The sequence below is a fragment of the Globicephala melas genome, chromosome 4 (assembly GCF_963455315.2).
Source record: "Globicephala melas chromosome 4, mGloMel1.2, whole genome shotgun sequence".
Taxonomy (NCBI): Eukaryota; Metazoa; Chordata; class Mammalia; order Artiodactyla; family Delphinidae; genus Globicephala; species Globicephala melas.
The window spans coordinates 117,097,268-117,120,372 of record NC_083317.1 but is presented as its reverse complement, the minus strand read 5'-3'; the positions used below and the strand labels follow the sequence as shown (position 1 = coordinate 117,120,372).

Below are 23,105 nucleotides of genomic sequence, written 5' to 3'. Positions count from 1 at the left end.
GCCAGTAAGATTCCCTGACACAAAGTAAGATCTCATTGATTCATCGGCTGAATCAATGAAAACACTTCCCTAAAGCATTAGTTAACAGAAACTTATTCTGTATATAGAAGAGCAGTAGAAAAGCACAGCATAATACTTATAAACATGGACTCTGATCCTGATTTGTATATCACTAGCTGTGTGATAGGGCAAGCTATTTCATTTCTCCATGTTTCAGTTTCCTCACATGTAAAATGGGGATAGTAACAAGATCCATCTCATAGAGATGCTGTGAGAATTTCAGTTGATATATGTAAAGCACTTAAGAGAAAGTCCTTAAAACACTTTTACTAAGTTATTGTCTATTTCTAAAGTTTGCCTAAGAATTTTCACAATCAGTTACAACTATAAAGGTATTTACCAAATAGTTTTTTGTTTTTATTTTTTTAAAGAAGTAGTAACATACCAAAAAGTCTACAAAACTACTTACTGGATCCATTAAAAATACTCGAGAAGCTGCAGAAAGATTCAAACCAACTCCACCTGCTTTTAAGGATAGAAGCATTATAGTTGGAGATCCTGCTTCAGTGTTTTGAAAACACTGAATTGATTCAACTCTTTTCTTTTGGGCCATAGAACCATCCAAACGAGTAAACACAAATCCAGAGGCTCTAATGGAGGGGACAAAAGAGACAAGTAACACAACACTATAAAAAGCAGAAACTAACACACCATTGTAAAGCAATTATACTCCAATAAAGATGTAAAAAAAAAAAACATGTTAAGTAATTGTAATCTTTTCATTCAACCAATTCTTTCATTTCTGCTGACAAATATTTACTAATCATCTACTAATATGTCAGGCCCTGCAGTCAACCTTTTTCCTATGAACTCAGGACTTAATCTTTAAAATTTTAAGTTCTCAGGAGTATTCTTTATTGCTACTGTTATTTTAGATAGATGAAATGAATAAAAGTGGTAAAACATACATAATGATTTTTTGCTATCCAAATTAAAACATTTATATAAAATCCTTTTGCTCCAAGTGAGAAACACTGTTGAACTTACCTGAGTGGTGTTTCTATTAAAGACAGAAATGTTGTAAACTGAGAAACAACTAAACTTTTTATGTTGGGGTTCTTCTTTCTTAAGTCAATCAATGCATGCATTAGAGCGTTAATCTGAAAAAAATTAGGATACCCATTAGATTCCATTTTGAATTGGAAGAGAAAGGTCCTGCCATGTTATCTCCCTAAAATACAAATGTAAAAGACCACCAATTTTTTTAAAAATTGAGACTAAAAAAATACTATCATCTGAATGCTTTCTCTCATCTCTCAAATTCACCACCAGAAAGAAACAAAAAGCCAGTAACCACCAACAGAGTATAATACTCAAATGACAGGATTAAAAGCAGAATTACTATTTCTAAATACGCTATTTCTTTATATAAACATATAACAAATACTCAAACATTTGCACATGTATATTTACCTTCGAACTGGATGTCCATTCCATATTAGGCTTTTTCTCAGTGTCACATGCCAATTCTTCTGGAGGACATTCTAATAAATTGTCTCCATGTATATCATTTCTGCATAAAGGGCATTTAGCATGTGGCTATATAAGAAAGAACAAAGTACGAGTGACACTTAACAAAGGAACAGAAATATAAATTTGCCTAAAAATTTTAAAAGGCATGGTAAATTCTATTTCCCTAATAGCCAGCGTTTTATTAAACCTTTTATTAGATTCATCCATTTGAGATAAATGTGTACATGCTGAACTCCAGGCAGATATAATGTTCTAATGTAGTAAGTGGGATTGGTAAAAAAGCAAAAGTAGGTGATCTTGACTAGCAGCAAGAGCTTGAAACAATAAATATTATACTATTTTCAGACAAATAAATCATGAATAAGTTTCTTGAACCTAATTACAATATAGCATAGAACTATTCTTTAGAATAAATTCCTTCTTTTTTTTTTTTTTTTTTGGGGGGGATACGCGACCTCTCACTGCTGTGGCCTCTCCCATTGCGGAGCACAGGCTCCGTACGCGCAGGCTCAGCAGCCATGGCTCACGGGCCCAGCAGCTCTGCGGCATGTGGGATCTTCCCGGACCAGGGCACGAACCCGTGTCCCCTGCATCGGCAGGCGGACTCTCAACCACTGCGCCACCAGGGAAGCCCCTAACTTCCTTCTTAATAGCCTATAAAGCCAGTCCAGATCTGATAAGTCCTATCAGGTTCATTCAAAGCAGTTATCTGTTGTGTCCATTTTGTACCAAGGCATACTAATAAGATTATACCTAAAATAACTACATACCAAATACCATTACAAAAAAAAAGATTCTGAACCTAAAACAATGTTAGAAGTCAGTATAGTAGAGTTACCTTTAGAGAGGAGGGAGAGAGTAATGATTGGGAAGGAACACAGGAAGATCTGGGTGGTAGTTATATGGATTTGTTTACTTCGTAATTCACTGAGCTATACAATCATGATGTGCATTTTTCGTTATATGTATATTATATCTCAATAAAAATGTTTTAAAAAATTATACCTCAGAAGGATTGCTTACAGGATTATTCCACTTCACATGCATCTAGACCTACCTAGCTATAGTAGCCAACAGCCATGCATGGCAATTAAGCTGTTGAAATGTGGTAAAGACAAATTGAGATGTGTTCTAAGTGCACAATACCACTGAATTTTGAACACTTAAGTTTTAAAAAATCATGTAAGGTATCTCATTAATTTTTTATATTTTAGATATACTGGATAAATAAAAATGCATTATAAGAATTAACTTCATCTGTTTTACTAGAAAATTTTAAATTACCTTTGTGTCTCACATTATCAATCTATTTCTTAGACAAAGATGATCTAAAGAGTTAGTAGAACTAAAATACTGACTGTGAAATATACCTCCAAAAAATGTCGTTTTATATTAAAAGGGCTTAATTATAATGAAACATATCTATTAAAACACTGATAAAATTAACTATATATAAAAGGTGCACTAGTAAATCCAAGTGCAAAACTCTTTATAGTCTCTGTTGGACTTGGGTTTTCATTACACTCAACACTGCAACACCACTCCATCAAACACTGAATTTGTATTCAGCATAAAACTAACCTGCTCATTCTGAATGACCTGGCAAATGCAGGGTTTACAAAAGACGTGTGCACAATGTGTTATGACAGGAACCGTTAAAGAATCCAAGCAAATTGCACATTCTTCATCAGAACCTGAGCTCAGAATTAACTTCATCTTCCTTATTAACTTCTTTCGTAGTTCTTCAGGTGTATCATTTCCTAGAGAAAAGGCTGAAAAATTAATTTCAGAGCAAGACTTGTAATATGACTAGACAATCTTAATCTTCCTTATGTAGAGAAAAGTTTTGCTTGGGCAGTCTTAAGTCTTTTTATTTATTTATTTATTTATTTTTTAATCACAGGCAAAAAGCATGATTTAAATGTGAAATTTTAAGAAAAATTCAGAAGCTCCACATAACATACCTTACACAGAAACATCACTGTAACACCATCTGTGGGTACTACCATAGAATAAAAGGCTGATCCAATTTGAACCTTTCTTCTAAGACTATCACTGGAAATCTTTGAAAACCTCATTAATATTCCATTTCATTGTTGAGAGGTTCTTGAGTATATTTCTAGTTAAGTCCTATTCTAAAATCAATGTCCATTTGACAAACTAAATTTAGGCCATATGAAAAATGTCTCATTCTGATTTAAATATCTCTAATAAATATGATGTGTAAACCAACCACATTTACCTACCTGAGGGACTACTGGAAGACACTGCGTTTGTAAGAAGGTGAGTATGACAACAAATCTGCCGCAATCTAAGCAAAAGACCCAGGACATCTGCATAGTGTGCAAGGACAGTCCCTTCATTAAAATACCTAGAGGTAAAAACACTGAATATTATGAAGGCCTCTAAGCAATAATATTTCCTATTCTAAAACAGTGCAACAAAAATGGCATTGTTTTCTTCTTCCCTGGAAATCACTTCAAAACATGAATGGAAAACAGAAAAGTAAACTCTATCTTTAATGAAACCAGGAGAGATTTGTAACAATAAAGCAAAGTATATGAGAAATGGCTGCCAACTGCAGTAGAAGTCAAAAAGGAAGATACTGAGAGATGACTGCAGACCTCAAGCAGACCTGCCTGCCAGAGCACAATTCTTCAAAACAGCATGCCCTAAGGAGAAAATCACCATCTCTTATGTGCACGGCTCATGGCTTGAACGCCCCTGGACAAGTTTACACCAAGACGGAGGGAAGGCAAGCTGAATAGGAAACACATGGCCCTACTGTGTTTTCAGAAAAGACTATAACCACAGCATTCCGTATTGTAAGGAACCCTAAAGCTTCTGATCTGTTTTATGAGCACAAGTAAAATCTGAAAGAACTCACATGTAACCCTGAGTCATAATTAAATAAGGATATATTTCCTGCCGGTCGAGGATACAGCTATGACTCCTGTCCCGTCATATGAATCTCTTGCAAATAGCTAGTCCAGAAAGAGCTCAAGACATTCATATATGAGTAACAATCAGCAAAGAGCAAGGGAGAGAACAAATGGCAGTGAAAGAGAACTCACCAGAAAAATGTTGCCATAGAGCAAATAAAAATTATGACCAAGAATGCTACCATGATTTAACACCACTCAATAAAACAGTTCCTCCTAAAAAAACACCAATAGGGCTTCCCTGGTGGCGCAGTGGTTGAGAGTCTGCCTGCCGATGCAGGGGACACGGGTTCGTGCCCCAGTCCGGGAAGATCCCACATGCTGCGGAGTGGCTGGGCCTGTGAGCCATAGCCGCTAAGCCTGCGCGTCCGGAGCCTGTGCTCCGCAACGGGAGAGGCCACAGCAGTGAGAGGCCCGTGTACCGCCAAAAAAAACCCACCAATAGCTTAAAGCAGAGACAAAACTTGAAAAGGTATGGCAAAACAAAATAGAGATCAAAGATGAGCTGGTACAGCTAAAAAGTATGAAAGAGAAAAGTAAACTATCAGAGGAAGCCACAGGGAAGCCAGCATAAAAGAGACTAGCCACTGATAAAAACATAAGATTGTGGGAAACAGGATTGAGAAAAGCAAAATTAAACAAAGATGTAAATGATTAGAATAAAATGATACCTATGGGAAAAAAAGAATATCCAGCATACACAGAAAGAAATAAAATAATGGAACAGAAAACAGTATTTAAGAGAACTTTCCCAAAAGGGGGTGCAGGAAGACTGGAATCTACAGATTTAAATGGTACCACATGTTCCATAAAAATATCAACAGAGATCCTGGTGAAATTCCTGGACTTTAAAGAATAGAATAAAATAAAAATCAAGGTTTTCCATGGAACTATTCAATATAAAACACAGTAGAACAAAGACAATACAGGTTTTGAAGAAACAATGGGTGATCCAAAAATCATATACCAAGGCAATCTGGTATTTAAGTATTAAGGCAATAGGAGAAATATAGCCTAATGGTTAAGAGGACAGACTCTAGAGCTAGACTGTCTGAATTCAAAATCTGGCTCTGTCAATTTAACTGTGAAAACTTGGGCAGGTTTCTCAACCTGTGTCTTGAGCTTCCTCAGCTGTAACAGTGGTATAATACATACCTCATAGGACTGTTGTATTAAAAAAGTTAGCACATGCAAAGCATTTAGAATAGTGCTGGACTACGGTAAATGATATATATCTGCTGATATGTAAGAGTAGTATTATGGCAACAAATGCTTCTCAGTATTCAAGAATGCAAGGAATAGGCAATATAAAGATTGAACTTACAAATTTTAGAACCAAACTACCTGAATTTAAACACCACCTCTGTCATTCATTAGCTGTGTGACACAGTGTAAGTCACCTAACTGCTCTGTGCCTCGGATCCTTCATTTGTAAAATGTAGGTAATCCCTGTACCGACTTAATAGGATTGTTGTGAATTAATACACATAAAGCTCTCAGATGAATGCATAACACGTAGTAAGTGCTCAATAAATGTTAGTAAATGTACTACCTATTAAGATATTTTTTAAATAACATTTTTTCTCTGAGAACAGTTTCAATAAAGTTACTCTTTTTCAACCTTTTCAAACAGAATAACATTTACCAATAGTCTAATTACTCCCTGGCACCGCTTCTTACACTGAAAATGAATATTTCAGTTTAAGAAATTTCTTTTGAGTGCCAGATACCGAAGTAGAAGTTTCCTCCTACCTCACCAGCTACACCTGTCTTGTTAGAACTCTTCTCTAACTTCACTCACTCTCTTGGTGATCTTATCCAGTCTCCCGGCTAAAAGTACCATTTACACACAGGTGACTTTCAAATTTATATCAAACCAAGAGCATTCCCATGAACTCTAATCTCATATCCAACTGACTATGGGACATCTCCACTTGGAAGTCACACAGGCATCACACAATCAATGTGCCCAAAGCTGAGTTTCTCATCTTCCCTGAGAAAACTCTGCTCCTCCCTACAGACCTATTCTGCAAATGGCAATTCCATCCTTCTAGCCACTCATGTGAAAAACCTTGCAGTTACCTTTCACTCCTCTCTCTCACACCCCATACTATATCAATCAGCAAGTTCTGTTGGCTCTACCTTCAAAATGTAACAGAATCCGGGCATTTCTCACCCCCTTCATCACTACTACTGTAGTAAAAAAAAAAACACCATCATCTCTTACTTTGATTTTTGCCGCTGTTCTCCCTACTTATGCCTTGACTCTACAATGTAAATCTTAACACAGCAGCCAGTTATCCTTTAAAAATATAAGTAAAATTAAGTCACTCGTGGTTCAAAACCCTTCCTTCAAAGGTTCCCAAATCTCATGAACAGTAAAAGCCGAAGTTCTTCCAATACGCCACAATGCCTTACATAACTGCACCCACCCCCACGCCAACAGCTCTCTGACATCATCACTATTTTCCGCCTTGCTCATATTATCCAGCCACACTTGCCTCTCTGTTGCTCAAGCTCCCCAGGTATGCTCCCAACTCAGGGCCTTTACACTTGCTGTTCCCCTCTGCCAGAAATGCCCGCCAACCCCAATCTCCTTTACATCTTTTCCCACATATCACCTTCTCAAGTGAAATCATCTTCCCTGAATACCCTATAAAAACAGCTTCAGTGCTCCCTCACCTCCTTTCTCTGCTTTACTTTTTTTCCATAAAACTTAATTTTTTAATCATCTGTTACCTCCCACTGAAATATAAGCTCCTTGAGGGTAGAGATTTTTGTCTGCTTTACTCTGCTGTATCCCAATGTGTACAACAGTGCCTGGCACACAGGCACTTAATAAATTTTGGTTGAAAGAATGAATATGAAGGAAATTTGAATCACCACTGCAAAGATTTTCAACTCTGAAATCGCTTGCTTAGAACAATCTTTCTCAATATTCCTAATTCCTATTAAACCTGCTTTGTACCTCACTGAAGTTCTCATGTTTTGAAGATTCCCCTATATTCTCAACCCTGTCCTGCCTTCACTTGTCTCCTACTCATTCTGGTTCCTTCATGCATTCACATCAAACATGCTCTTGCTTAGACTAGAATTTCTCACCTACCAATCCCCAATACCTTTAATCTACACTTCATCAGCTCCTAGTTCCAGATTTCCATGTGTGGCTGGAAAGTCGTACTGATTTAACTTTTACATAGATCCAATACCATGTGGAGCCTGTCTACCACTCTAAAAACCTTACTTTTTGCAACGGCTGAAAATCCAGTCTACCTTCCTCAACTTCCCACTGCCTTATTCTGTAGATATCTTGTCTCATAGTTCACTGACTGTACTCTTGATATTATTTACCTCCATAGTAGGCTTTACTTTTCTCCATCAATTTGTTTTATTTTCTTTTCTATCTGTAGTCTCTTCCATGTTCTCTTCCTCTCAAAGCAATTACACAAATAAAACCATCAAAAAACTGATCCAGCAGCCAACTGTCAATCCTATCTACCAGTCTTCTTCCTTTTAAAGACAAACTTCGTGAAAAATGGTCTACCCCTACAGCTGGCTACTTCTTTGCAATCCCTTTACTCCTACAATTTGGCTATATATCTCATCATTCTAGTGAAACCATTCTGGGAGTTTATACCAGTAACTTCTGAATCACCAAATTATTGTAAATAGCCTTTACTAAGTCTCTGCACTATGTGACACTACTGACCATATATTCTTTCTTGATTACAGTCTTTACTGGAATTCTGTAACAGTTTCTCTACTTTCTTCATACATCTCTCCTTGATAGAATCTCTTCCAGTGGCTCCTCTTTATTTTCCTATGTCTTTAATGTGGAACGTTCCCCAAGTTTTAGTCCTTCTTTAGATATACTTCTCTCAATGTTTTTAATCTTCTCGCATGACACAGAACCAGGAATAGAAGCAACCAAGGTCTTCTGACTAGCAATCCAAGACTTGCCATTTCACGTAAACTTTTTTCCTAACTTAAGGAATTACTTACCTGGTGAATTATAATATTATTTCACTCACTTCAACTATTAATTTGTTAAAAAGTAAATAGTAAAAAAAAAAAACAAATTATACTTCAGTGCACTTAATAAGACTTTATTGCTAACATACCTAAAAAAAATGCTATTCAATTAAAGTTAACAAAGAAAATAAAAACTGATTTCTAAAATGACTTTCTTTCTCCATACCTTCCAATAGTAGCTCTGCCTTCATTTTTCACAGACTGGTAAATCTTCCTCTCTTCATCTGAAAGTGTAATGTGCTGAATAAATACTTTACGTTCTGGTAACTCCAAAACAGGTTTTCCTCTAATTTTGCTTGTCTTTGTTCTTCTAAGTGTAATATTTTTTATTAGGGACTGTAAACGCCTAATCAAAATAAAAGAAATAATCACGTAACTTTTTATTTCTCCATAAGTTAATTCAATGAGAATGAAAAAGAATATCTTAATCTATTACCATTCTATGACCTTAGTAAAGATTAAAAAAAAAACACTTATTTGGAGTTTTATCGAATCTTATAATGACAGACATATTCTACAAAGAGAAAATTATAGTAACAAAATACATTTAAATTTGCCCTCAATTCAGTACCTGTCACAGTTTAATCTTTTATCCTGTCCTTATTTTTCTTAAGCTCTTCTCCCCGTTTTTCTAATCACTAACCCTCTTTTTCCTTCTCAATTCTGTCAACTACACCACCCAAAGTTTGACACTCAAATTCTTAAAAAGTAGCTATTAAGTGCAAGGCATTATACTAAACATCAAAAATACATAAATGAGTAAGATCTTATCTTTGAAAAATTTCTCCAGTAATATGAAAATCAAGGTACATAAATAAGTAATTTTTGTAAAGTAATGAATGCCAAAAATAAAAATTAAAACATGATGAGACAATTCAGAAGAGGGATAAATGCCTTCTAGATTCTACAGCCTTTACAATCTTCTCAATATCAGAAAAAAAAAAAGGAAGCAACTCTTTAAAAAAAGATTTTTTCCTAACACTGAAATATAAATACAATTTCTTAAATCAGAATTTAACTAGTTGGTTCTGAGGAATCAAGTAGACAGTACTGCAAACTAGGTTAGTGGCTTTTGAATATTTTTCACTGTAACCCACAGTAAGAAACATATTTTACTCCATCCATCAAACATACAAAAACATATACATATAACAGAAACAAACATTTCACAAAACAATACTGTGTGTGATGCACTCTGCTATTTTCCTAAATCTTCTACTCTATTTCATTTTCTTTAATGAACAGCTATAATGCTAGCTGCCATCTCTATGATTTCACAAAATGCTAATGAATCCTAAACCCTCTGTCTGAAAACCACTGATCCAGGCAAAAAATTTGAACATTAGCCTAGTACCTTGCAAAACGGCTATCAGCAAGTTGATATTTTTGAGAAGTTGAGTTTTTACCTATCTCCACCAGAAACTTTCTGTCTTGTAAAACTCTTGTTACTGCCACTGTATTACCACATCATTCAGCTATCACTATATAAAGCTATACAACAGGGGTCCCCAACCCCCAGGCCATGGACCAGTACCTGTCCGTGGCCTGTTAGGAACCAGGCTGCACAGCAGGAGGTGGGCAGCAGATGAGCGAGCAAAGCTTCACCTGTATTTACAGCCGCTCCCCATCGCTCGCATTACCGCCTGAGCTCCGCCTCCTGTCAGATCAGCAGTGGCATTAGATTCTCATAGGAGCACGAACCCTACAGTGAACTGCGCATGCGAGGGATCTATGCTGCGTGCTCCTTATGAGAATCTAATGCCTGATGATCTGAGGTGGAGCTGAGGTGGTGTTGCTAGTGCTGGGGAGTGGCTGCAAATACAGAGTATCATTAGCAGAGAGGTTTGACTGCACAGAGACCACAATAAATCGACTGCTTGCAGACTCATATCAAAACCCTGTCAGTGAGTGGCAAGTAAAAACAAGCTCAGGGCTCCCACTGATTCTGCATTATGGTGAGTTGTATAATTACTTCATTATATATTACAATGTAATGATAATAGAAATAAAGTGCACAATAAACATAATGTGCTTGAATCATCCCGAAACCATCCCCCACCCCGCCCCCGTCAGTGGAAAAACTGTCTTCCACGAACTGGTCCCTGGTGCCAAAAAGGTTGGGGACCACTGCTATACAAGATAAGTTATGAAAATTTAGTGCATATTGGATTTTCTGAGCATATAATGTTTTTCCTGTCTCCACTTAATTTATTAATGGTGGTTTTGAGGGTAAGAGCAACACACAAAGACCATATAGCTCTGCCTTCACAGTTCTGACTAAAATCAGGGGAAAGGAGAGTTAACCTTTTAGTGATAGGTAGAAATATTTATCCCCCCAAACAAGAATCATCAGATTTTTGACAGTCAAAGACATTAAGCCATAAACACTTTTTGGAGAGGAAAGCCAACAGTCAGGTTAAAATAGTAATGAAAGTGGCAACTGCTTCAAGCTGCGAACAATTATTTGTAGCTAATATTAATCAGTTGTCCTGAAATTACTTACCTAAGTCCACCTTCATCTCCCATTGTGACAGGACGCTGTATTGTTCTATGCCACCATTCTCTATCAAGAAATGGTTTAAGTTTTAAGAAGGAAAGAAGAGACCACAAGTCTTTTAAAGAATTCTGAATTGGAGTGCCTAAAAAGAACAGAAAACTGTTATAACTCTATAGCCAGAATACACAATCAAAATATCCACCGGCCCAATCAACGGAGACAACACTTGAAAATGGGCACTTGGTTCTAAGCGCACCCACTAACTATTAAGCTGTGAGTATAACCCTTTGTTAAACATATACACAATCTCAAAATACAGTCTGGCTCTGATTTTTAGCTCTCACTTGCCATACTAACAAAAAGACCACAGACCCCGTAAACTCAACTTTCTCCTTAACAAGAACATTTGCTTATTTGATTTTTAAATCAGCAGCACTAGCAAGAAGAAAAAAACTAATCTGAGCTTATATTCTCGTCCCCATCTTCCAGTACAGGTTCATGAGTAGCAAACAAGCTCCATGATGGGAAGTAGAGAAATCAAGATTCTAATTGGAGGATTAAAGTGTCTAGAGTTCCAAAGTTCAAAAATAAGTATAGTGACTGTTCCATAAATGAACTATAATTCAAATGTTGCTATATCATGGGCAGCTATAAAAAAAAGTCAAAATGTTTTATTACATGATTTCTATAATTGATTTTTGGGAGAGACTTTATATCCACTTGAAGTTTACGAAGTTACCTCATAACTTACTTAACCATACATATTTGGGAATTCATTTTTTATCGTTACCTGTCAATACCCATCTTCTTTCTGCTTCTAAATCAAGTACAGCTTTTGTCTGCTGAGCATTTGGATTTCGTATGGCATGTCCTTCATCCAGGATCACTCTTAGCCACCTTATGCTATGTAGTGGACTATCAGCTTTAGTCTGAAATAAATGTTTCATATGAATCAAAAACACAGGAAAGTAAAATAATACTTTATGTAATTTAATAAGTAATATGAGTTGTTATTCTTTAATAGCATCACCTACTATGTGGTAGGTACTGCTTTAAGCACTACATATATTAAATTATTAAATGTTCACAAACTTATGAAGTATTATTACTCCTATTTTACAGATGAGAAAATTGAAGCACCAAGGTGTGACGTATGTTGCTCAAAGTACCACAGCTATGAAGGGCAGAGCTAGCATGCAAACCCAGGTAATCTAGCTCTCTGATGAGACCTTGGTTCAAAACACTGAGCTATTCTTATTCTGCCTCAGATTCAAACATATGATGATATAAAGATTGTCAGCAAAAAGAATTATTTGAATATAACATAATTACTTTTATGTAAAAGTTAATGTTCTTACCTAAAGACTAAAATTTTTATAGTAAAGTATTTTGGAAAACATTTTAATTTAACCGGAATTATAGGCAAACAACAATTAGAATTCTAAATGAACTGGGAAACAAATTTCAGATACAAAAAAGCTTATTTTAAAATTGAGATAAACAATTATCAAATCACAATGACAGAAAACAATATTCCAGAATATCAGAAAAAGTAAGAATTCATTTGCAAATTGCTATATACACTTAATTACAATTCAGATTTTAAAATTTAAGTGTTCTAAATATAAAATATTCCTAAATTATTATCTAAAGGAAGTCAAACCTTGTTCTTTTTTTTTTTTTTGCAGAATATTCAAAAACAATTTCCTCTTGGGGGGGCTAGAAAGGCAGAGCTGCAGCATCACCCTCCAAAAGGTGACCCCCAGTGCCAGCCCTCCACACCAGTACAGGAGGGCCAGGCAGCCCCACACCCCAGCAGATGAAGTCCCTGGGCTCAGCTGCTGGGCTGTGAGGACAGCCTGATGCTCAAGTTTCCCCATCTGTACAGTATGGTAAATCTGTGCACATAGTGTGGTAAATGCCGCACCTGAAGAAACCTGTGAAACTCCTGATTCAGAGATCCTTAATTTGGGGCTAGAACCCATGGATGGGATTTAGGGCACTCCTACCAGTTCCTGAAATTATATACAAAATTATGTGGATATGTATGCACATGAATGCTTCTGGAAAAAGGGTCTAGAGCAGCACTGTCGAATAGGAATGTCATGTAAGCCACGTATGTCATATTAAATTTTCCAGCAGCTACACTTTAAAAAGTAACAAGATATAGGTAAAATAAATTTTAATAAAATATTTTATTTAAAAAAATTTCCTATTTACTTCCTATATATTAAGGGAAGAGTATAAAGCCTGAATTTTAGAACACTTTAGAAACCTGAAGCAATTACTTAAATTCAACTTCCGAAAATCTCTGAGTATCAACATACTTACTCCATAGTCATGAGTTAAAATATTATATGTAGTCAAAACAATATCCTGTTTCGAAAGCAAGGCTGGGTCTCTAACACGATCAGGACCATAATAAACATAAAAATTCAAGTGCACATCTGATTTTATATGTTGTCCAAACTGGTCCTAAAAGAAAATCAGAAATATTTTAATAAGAAGTAGGTTAGTGTCTGGTTCAATATGTGTATAAAATGTACTGTTTTGGCAGTAGTGTCACAAATCAAACTACTAAAATTGCATAAAAACAAGTTTCATGCAATCTAAACTAAAACAACAACAATGATAATAACAATACTAGTTATTTTATTGCCAGGGAAACTGACATATATACAATAATAATACATTATATAAATTTTGCCTGTCCCTACCAGTGGGCAGCTGCTTCATTTTTAGAAGGAAAAAACAACCAAGTTTTTTTAAAACAGTAAGTTTTTTTTAATTTAGTATTTTACAAAAAGGGTCTTTAATGCTTCCATTTAGTGACTTAATATTATCAAAATTAAACACTGAAAGAACAGTAGGCAATATTTTCAAGAATGTAGGTAGAGATTCAAGCACAGTATCTACTTTCATTCATTTATTATAGGCCTACTGTTTGCCAGGTATCAACCAGAAAGGTGGTGCAGCTAAAGAGAAAAACAAGATCTGGTCCCTGTCCTCCTTGACAACATGATCAGTTTTAAAAACTTGAGAATTTTTTGTCTGCTTTGGTTTTTTTAACTCAAGAAAACAGTAGATCTGGGAGATTCTGAGCAGGAAAAAAAAAAAAAGATTAGAAAGAGACAGAAGGTACTAAGGAGACACAGCTGGGAAACTATCAGATGAAAAATGGAAAAGATGATGAAGACCTATACCAGACTGGCAAAAGTAAGAACAGAATGGAAAGGACTGGTGTGAAAGACAGTGACTGATGGGACTTGAGAACTAATTAAATATGGGATATGAAGAAAAGGGAGAAGACAAAAGAAGACTCTGATACTTAACTACTAGAACTGTGTGATAAAGACACAGAGAAGTTTAAAAAAAGAAGGGAAAGCAGGCATAAAGATGAGAAAGAGATAATGAGTATTATTATTTTAGACATTTAAAATTTTTGGTCACCATAGAATATCTGACTAGAGAAATATACTCCAAAAATTTAAATACTGGCCTGTAATGCAGGTGTAGATACAGACTTTAAAGTTATCAGTAGACAGTACATGAAGCTACAGGAATGAATAAGATTTTCTAAGGAGAACAAATACAATGAGGAAACCAGGTTAGGGGAAGAGCCTGCAGAGAGCAATACTTAAAGAGCACAGCTTATGCTTCATTGGGAGATAAAACATGATGTCTGAGATATGATTTTAAATATTCCAGCAAAGAAAAAAATAAAGCAAATGTAGTAAACTTTTGATTCTTGAATCTAGATGACTAATGGAGATCTCATTACAAATTTTCATAATACAAAAAAAAAAGCTTTAAGTGAAAAAAAGGCAGACTATATAGGAAGCATGGAAGGAAGAGGCAGAGAAAAACAGTGGTCAGAAAATTGGGATAGCAAACAAACTCTTGGGCAGGGGACCAAAGAATATCAAAGTTTCAAGAATGAATACAAGATCAATTTTTTTTTTTTTTTGCGATATGCAGGCCTCTCACTGTTGTGGCCTCTCCCGTTGCGGAGCACAGGCCCCGGACGCGCAGGCTCAGCGGCCATGGCTCATGGGGCCAGCCGCCCTGTGGCATGTGGGATCTTCCTGGACTGGGGCACGAACCCATGTCCCCTACATCGGCAGGCGGACTCTCAACCACTGCACCACCAGGGAAGCCCCAAGATCAATTTTTTAATTTGTAGTTTATGTTCATTCCCTCTCTTTACCAAAAGGATTGAAGATTAACAAATAACACATAACAAAAAGTAATAAAAGGGAAACAAAGTCAGGGCAGAGGAAAAGAAAAAGGGAACTCACTGGACATGGCAACAATGAAGTCTCTGAAGCCCTTCAAAAAGAGTTTCTATGGAAGGTGGGAGCAAAAACCAGACTTACTGTGGGCTAAAGAGAGAATGAAACCTGAAACAGTTAAGGCAAAAATACAGAAAAGAGGATAAAACATGAAAGAGTAAAGGTGAAAATGCAGAGAATCTTATCAAGAAATCTGGTGGAAAACGAAAGGAGAAAGAGTACAGTAAGAGGAAACTGAATCAACGGGTTACCTTGAAATGAAACAGAATATCTGTGGAAAGATCAGACTTGACATAAAAGAAAATTAACTCTTTTGGAGAAAGAGAATTATAGTACTGAGTTTCTAGTCACTGTGCTAGGTTGCGTGTGTGTGTGTGTGTCTGTGAGAATGAAACAGGTGTTATTATTTAATTTTCCATTGGGAGGATAAATAATCTGTCTGAATATCCAGAAAAATTATGTGGTGTAAGTGGGATTGGTATCTTCCTCCTTTAACTGGATTCTTTCCTATGTTTGAAGACAAAGAAGGGAAGATAAGGTACTTCTAGCTTGTTTATTACAGTGCTAGGTTATGTTACCGGGGGGCTTGGAAGAGAGCAGCTTGTCAAGAGATTGCAAAATTCTGATTCTTATCCCTATATGCTCAGCCATCACTCATTCCTTTCAAAGTCAGTTTTTCCATAACCTCAGTAGGCATGATTTTGCCAAGGTTTCCTTTCTTAAGTTTATATACTAAACTTTTGGGTTTTTTCCAAATATAAAATTATAATGACATACTAATTACCGATTTTAAAAATGAATATCCATGGCCCCAAGCAGTTAAAAAGTCACTGTTCTTTTGTTTATACCTCGATTAGTACTTGTAAACCTCACCCTGAAACTGCTATTCAAGTACCCATGTACTGTCTTTCCAGCAATGGACCACACATCAAAAGAAATAGCATAGCTTTATTGGAATAAAAAAAAAAAAAGAGCAAGAGAGAACTAAAACGCATCCTGGTCCTAAGAGGAAAAATGACACTAATGAGAAGACAGTGTAATTAAAAAAAATAATAAATACACCAAAAACTTATAATAAAAAGATAAGAGCCAAAGAAGGCAAAGCTACATAAAAGTCAAGAAGATATGAAAGAGGTCACAGAATTTGACAATTAGACAATAACTACTAATTTTTTCCAAGGAAATTTAGAGAACTGGTGGCAGAAGCCAAGTTACAATGAGCTAAGGAGTTAGTAAATAAAAGCATAAAGTGGAAATTAAACCCCAAGAGTTAAGACAGTGAACGCAAGAAGAGTAGCAACTTAAAGGTGAGTCATAATCAAGAGAAAGTATTTAAAAATGTAAAAGATCTGACTATGTTTCATGAAAGAGCCAGTGGAGAGAGACTGAATAACCAGGCAAGGGGAAAAATAACACACAAAGTGAAAAGGCAGAAAGAGATGGAATCTAATGTATAGACTAAGGTATCGCTCTTACAAAGAGTAGGACCTCTTCCACCTCTGAGATTAGAGGAGGAAAGGCCAGGAGAGATGCAGATAACCTTGGAGATGGCAAGAATGGAAGTTCACATCCAGTGGTCTTTTTGTTCACAATGCTTCCAACAGAGTCATTATTTCATTATCACATGCAGCTTGAAGCTCAAACTGGAAAGGAAATAGAACCAAGCTGCTCCTACACGTAACACATAAAGAGGTTCCATTCCAATGCACTGTTTTAGAACAGAAAAGCAATCTGGAAGAAGAAGGAAAAAAAAAAAAAGACGTAGCCTTAAAAGCATAGGCTCTAGAGTCAGAATGTTGGGGACTATATCCCAGCTCCATCAATTATTGGCTGGATGACCTTAGGCAAGTTAATTTCTCTGTGTTTCAATTCGGTCACCTGGAAAATGAGAATAATAGTTGTGAAGATTAAATGAGAAAATCTATGAAAAGAGCTTAGGAAAAAACTGAGCACATAGGAGCTCACTAAATGTTATAAGCTGTTATAAAAACAAAAGTTATCATTAGTGGTGTTCTTAAAAAAGAGGTTCCAACAGTTCATAAATAAGGTGTGGTCTTAAATTATACACTCTGGGGGACAGAAATGGAAGAGGAAGAAGTACAAGCCAAATCTTATGACAGCAACTGACAATGTTTCTTTCTCTACTATAAATTTTCAAAGAAAAATAACTTCAATTCAGCAAATATAATCCCAATTCACTTAACAGTTACTTCAATTTAAATATAAAGTGCTGACCAAGCATATTTCTTGCAATGAAAGACTCTTTTTATAGTGTCAGACAAATATAAATTACATGTTTTTAAAGGGCTGTGAAGACTTACAATCCAGTTGCTTAACACAGAAAGTGGACAGATGATCAGTGTTGTTCTTGGTCTCTCTTCAGTATCAGTTTTCTTTGAACTCTCCACTGCAGATGCTCCTGAAAGAAGATACATACTTCAGTTGTTTTTTTTTTCCTCAAACATACACAAAGTCAATGAAGATATGACAAAAATGTGCCTCTATGAAGAGAAATTAGGAAGAATTAAAATGAAGGACTTCTGGGCTTCCCTGGTGGTGCAGTGGTTGAGAGTCTGCCTGCCGATGCCGGGGACGCAGGTTTGTGCCCCGGTCCGGGAGGATCCCGCGTGCCACGGAGCGGCTGTGCCCGTGAGCCGTGGCCGCTGGGCCTGCGCGTCCGGAGCCTGTGCTTCGCAGCGGGAGAGGCCACGACAGTGAGAGGCCCGTGTACCGCAAAAAAAAAAAAAGAAAAGAAAAAGTATAGTACTGGCACAAAAACATACACATAGATCAATGGAACAGGACAGAAAGCCCAGAAATAAACCCACACACTTATGATCAATTAATCTACAATAAAAAAAAAGGCAAGAATATACAATGGAGAAAAGACAATCTCTTCAATAGTGGTGCTGGGAAAACTGGACAGCTACATGTTCAAGAATGCAAAAGTAAAACACTCTCTAACACCAAATACAAAAATAAACTCAAAATAGACTGAAGACTTAAATGCAAGACCAGAGACTATGAAACGCCTAGAGGAAAACAGGCATAACACTCTTTGACATAAATCACAGCAGTGTTTTTTGGATCCATCTCCTAAAGTAAAGGCAATAAAAGCAAAAATAAACAAATGGGACCTAATTAAACTTAAAAGCTTTTGCACAGCAAAGGAAACCATCAACAAAACAAAAAGACAACCTACTAAATGGGAGAATATATTTGCAAATGATATGACTGATAATGGACTAATATCCAACATACATAAACAGCTCATACAACTCAATATCAAAAACACAAACAACTCGATTAAAAAATGGGCAGAAGACCTGAATAGACATTTTTCCAAAAAGGAAATGTAGATGGCCACAGGCACATGAAAACATGCTCAACATCGGTAATCATCAGGGAAATGCAAATCACAACAGCGAGATATCACCTCACACTTGTCAGACTGGCTATCATCAACAAGAACACAAATAACAAATGTTGGTGAGGATGTAGAGAAAAGGGAACCCTCATGATACTGTTGGTGAGAATGTAAATTGGTGCAGCCACTGTGGAAAACAGTATGGAAGTTTCTCAAAAAACTAAAAATAGAACTACCATATGACCCAGCAATTCCACTCTTGGGTATATATCCAGAAAAGATAAAAGCACTAATTCTAAGAAATACATGCAGCCCGAACGTTCACGGCAGCATTATTTACAACTGCCAAGATATGGAAGCAACCTAAGTGTCCATCAGCAGATGAAATGGATAAAGAAGATGTAGCATATACATACAATGGAATATTACCTGTTAAAAAGGATGAAATTTTGAAAATTCCCTGACGGTCCAGTGGTTAGGACTTAGCGCTTTAACTGCTGTGGCCCAGGTTCAATCCCTGATTGGGGAACTATGATCCCACAAGACAAGTGGTGTGGCCAAAAAAAATTTTTTTTAATAAATAAAACAACTGTTTTCACACACACAAAAAAGAACAAAATTTTGCCATCTGCAGCATCATGAATGTACTTGGAAGGCATTAGGCTAAGTGAAATAAGTCAGACAGAGAAGACAAATACTGTATATGATATCACTTATATGTGGAATCTAAAAAATACAACAAACTGGTGAATATAAAAAACAAGAAGCAAACTCACAAATGTAGAGAACTTGTGGTTACCAGTAGGGAGAAGGAATAGGGAAGGGGCAGTGTAGCAGTAGGGGAGTAAGAGGCACAAACTATTAGGTGTAAGATAAGCTACAAGGATATACTGTACAACATGAGGAATATAGCCAATATTTTATAATAACTGTAAGTGGAGTATTACCTTTAAAAATTGTGAATCACTATATTGTACACCTATAACAGGTAATATTATACAGCAACTATACTTCAATTAAAAAAATTTTTTAAATTTTAATTATGTGTTTACTTGTTTATTTTATATTCCCCCCCGAACATTAGACATAAGCTCTGTGAAAACAGACTTTTGTCTGCTGTATCTCCAACACGTAAAACAGAGGATACTAAGGTGCAGCAATATAGTAACTTGTCCCAGATCACCTTAACCACAGTTCAATCTCTTTCTATTTCAAATATTCAGACTCTTAAGCACTGTCATTTCCCTATGAATTACAAAACATAAAGTAATAATAAAGATCACTTACATTTTTAATTGAAAAGCATATTCTTCTCATACCAAAAATAAATCTCTATAATAATTCTAATTAATCCAAATTAAATTAAGTTTTAAAGCAGCCATAAATTGCTCTGTGCCTTTATTAGAAAAAAAATCTATGCTACTCAGATGAGTAAGGGACCTATTCTCATCATATTTTTTGACCTAACTAAAACAAACAAAATAGGAAAATACATCAAAGTGCACTTTTAAAAATGAGATTGTCTTTTTTCTTTTCTCTACTTTCTTAACTTCTCGTAATACAGTTTTATAACTTTTGTCATTTAAAATTTCTCTCTTTGAAAAACAGAAAAAACAAACCAAACAAAAGGTAAAAACCCAGCAGATTTACTTACTCTTTTTCAACATTTTCTTTTTGGTTGCAGGGGTAGATGAAGTAAGTGCACATGCAAACTCTGCATCTTCTTTAACCTTAGATGATCCTGCTGAAGTGAAAACCACTGCATCATTAAGATATTTGAAAACCAATTCTCTCCTGTACTTAAGTACAGGTACTTTCTAAGGATAGAAAATATAATACCACTTCCACACTTTCTTAAGAGCTTATATTACTAAATAAAAATAAAATAATTTCTAGTAACCAAAATTGCCTCTTTTGACACTATCTTTCCAGCTCAAAGAAGAAATGTAGTCATTCATGATTCACTGTTGCTTCTCTTGAGGAAAGATGTGAAAGTAGAAGCAGCCATATGCAAGTGATGCAGCTCCCAGGTGGAAGGAGAATGTGTTCAATGAAACAGGTGTTTAACTTTTAATGAAGATGCTGCCAAATTTTCAGATCAGTCAATGATGATGAGTTATCTTCCAAGTGCAATACAATTTCTTAACTTATTAGGAATACAACACGATCAGATTAAGAGAAAAACAAGTAAACCGTATGTTTTAAAGATACAGGAAGAAGTAAAGATACTCACTGAATATTTGTAAATCTGTATAATGCTAAGTAACGGTAATAGTAGTACTATACTGACAAGGCAGTCTCAGCCTACTTTTGTAACTACAATTTATACATATACAAAAAAGGTTTTATTTAAGTCATTTTATTAGTAGACAGTACTTTGTTTTGTCTAAAGCTGGTTTAAATATATTCTCTTAAATTTTAATTTGAAACTGTTCTTTCAATTTGCTTCATTCATTTAACACCCTTGATAAGCGTAAGTAGTTCAAATGTAAAAAGCAGTCAAGTTTATGACCTATTACTAAAGAATTCCAAGCCAGACAGATACAAATCAGTGAGGTTTTACTTTAATAATCTTTAAGTGTAGGTTAGGGATACTGACAAAAGGACTTTCCTGGTGGCACAGTGGTTAAGACTCCATGCTCCCAATGCAGGGGGCCCGGGTTCCATCCCTGCTTAAGGAACTACACCCCACATGCATGCCGCAACTAAGGAGCCCTCCTGCCACAACTAAGACCCAGCACACACAAATAAATACATAAATATTTTTTTAAAAAGGGGATATTGAGATATACATACCTTTTTCTCTGACTTTAGTCTCTGACTGTGTATTTTTCAGTTTGCCTAAAAGCAAAACCAAATATAACGTTGGTCACACTAGGAAATTAAAACATAGGACACATTATCAAATCAAACTCATTTCCTATTACCTTTCATTTTCTGTGGCAATTCATTTGTTTCACTTTCCTCTGAATCGCTGCTTTCAGTGTACTGTACCGCAGTTTTTCTCCTAAAATTAAGTATACACCAATTTTTTATCAATCCAAAACAAAACGGGATACAAAAACTTATGTTTAATAAATGTAATACAAATGTTTTTTGTCTTGCCCCGGTTTATTTTTTGAAAAAATATCAAGGGAAAAAATTTTTTATTTGACAAATGAAAGTCAAATTTGCTGAAAGCATTTTGCTTTCGTAGCCAGAAGCATTCACTATACAAAATGCAGTATCTCTATCGTTAAAATAAGTTTGAGAAAGTAAACCATTCTAAGATAGTAATCCCTTCAACACTTTGTTCAGTATTTGGTAATTCAATTCAAACACTTATATTAAAACTAGAACAAAAAAGAAGTGACTGATTATCAAAGATAACCCTCCAATATAATCAAATAGGCAGCTAAGGGGCAAAAATATAATTTTCACAGTGAAAATTTTTATAAATTCTGTGTAGAATTTATACAATATGTACAATATGGTGGTTAAGTGCCTAAGAACAATGGACTCTGGAGACTGCTTAGATTCAAATGTCCATTCCACCATGTATTTGCTATGTGACTTTAGGCAAGCCACCTAATATTCTTCTAAGCTTCAGTTCCCTCACTTGGAAAACAGGAATAAAGATACAATCCACTTTGTAGGATAAAATGTGTTACCACATGCAAAGCCCCTAAAATAGTGCTTGTTGCACAGTAAGTATATATGTATTAGTTATAGTATGTGTGTTGGTGGTTGTTTTTCCCATGTCATCATTATTTCCACACCCTTTAATCTGATCTGGGCTATCTAACAGTGCCCTGTTACCAACGCTCATGGTCAGTTCAGAGTTATAAGATTTGATATCTAGATGAGAGGGAAACTCATGAGTCCTGGTTTTGTGCTCAGTTCAGACAGGTACTAAAGATAGAGAACAATTAACAAAGCCCCAGTTTTGAAATCTCTATTGGTGGAATAGCTAAGAGGGACTCAGACTTGAGGTCATGCCTGCAGATATTGATGGTGGACAGTAAAACACAAAAGCCAAGTATTCAGAGCTACCTCAGAGAGTAAATAAAATTTATAAAGTTAACAGATTCAAACGGAGAGCAGAGGGGCATTATGTGTTTTATTCAAATTCTCCCTCCAGTCTACATTAATATAATACTCTCCATGAATAACTTTATCATGTCTTATTTCCACTAAAGTGAGAAAGAACTCAGATGAGCAAAGAATGCTTTTGTCAAACCATCCGACACATATACATCAATTCTCAACTCCTCAAATTCATAAAGAAAATTCTTCTAAAGTCTTAACAAAAGCAAAACACCCAAGAGCTAGATCTCAGTTCCTATGTGAAAGAAATAGGAAAATAGGAGAAAGACAAGTGATTATTAAAAATTACCAATTCAGCTTTTATATATTAATATTTTTTTTCACCTATAAAATGAGAACGGTCTACCTGCCTAAGT

The 23,105-nt window shown here is 35.7% G+C and overlaps 1 protein-coding gene across 2 annotated transcripts in view; it reads right to left on the bottom strand.

Annotated features, from left to right (window-relative positions):
* The window catches only part of HLTF (helicase like transcription factor), a 59,791-nt gene that overhangs the window by 7,789 nt on the left and 28,897 nt on the right, over positions 1 to 23,105 (bottom strand). The window contains exons 11-23 of one of the 2 annotated variants that reach the window (XM_070045498.1): positions 21,591 to 21,670; positions 21,460 to 21,504; positions 20,318 to 20,407; positions 17,618 to 17,715; positions 13,336 to 13,479; positions 11,795 to 11,933; positions 11,011 to 11,146; positions 8,674 to 8,853; positions 3,780 to 3,904; positions 3,115 to 3,305; positions 1,474 to 1,599; positions 1,048 to 1,160; positions 470 to 650 (exon numbers count right to left, since the gene is read on the bottom strand). In XM_070045498.1, the coding sequence (XP_069901599.1) occupies positions 470 to 650; positions 1,048 to 1,160; positions 1,474 to 1,599; positions 3,115 to 3,305; positions 3,780 to 3,904; positions 8,674 to 8,853; positions 11,011 to 11,146; positions 11,795 to 11,933; positions 13,336 to 13,479; positions 17,618 to 17,715; positions 20,318 to 20,407; positions 21,460 to 21,504; positions 21,591 to 21,670 (1,648 nt within the window). The remainder of the gene's footprint in view (positions 1 to 469; positions 651 to 1,047; positions 1,161 to 1,473; positions 1,600 to 3,114; positions 3,306 to 3,779; positions 3,905 to 8,673; positions 8,854 to 11,010; positions 11,147 to 11,794; positions 11,934 to 13,335; positions 13,480 to 17,617; positions 17,716 to 20,317; positions 20,408 to 21,459; positions 21,505 to 21,590; positions 21,671 to 23,105) is intronic. The other variant, XM_030873278.3, reaches the window with a different exon arrangement.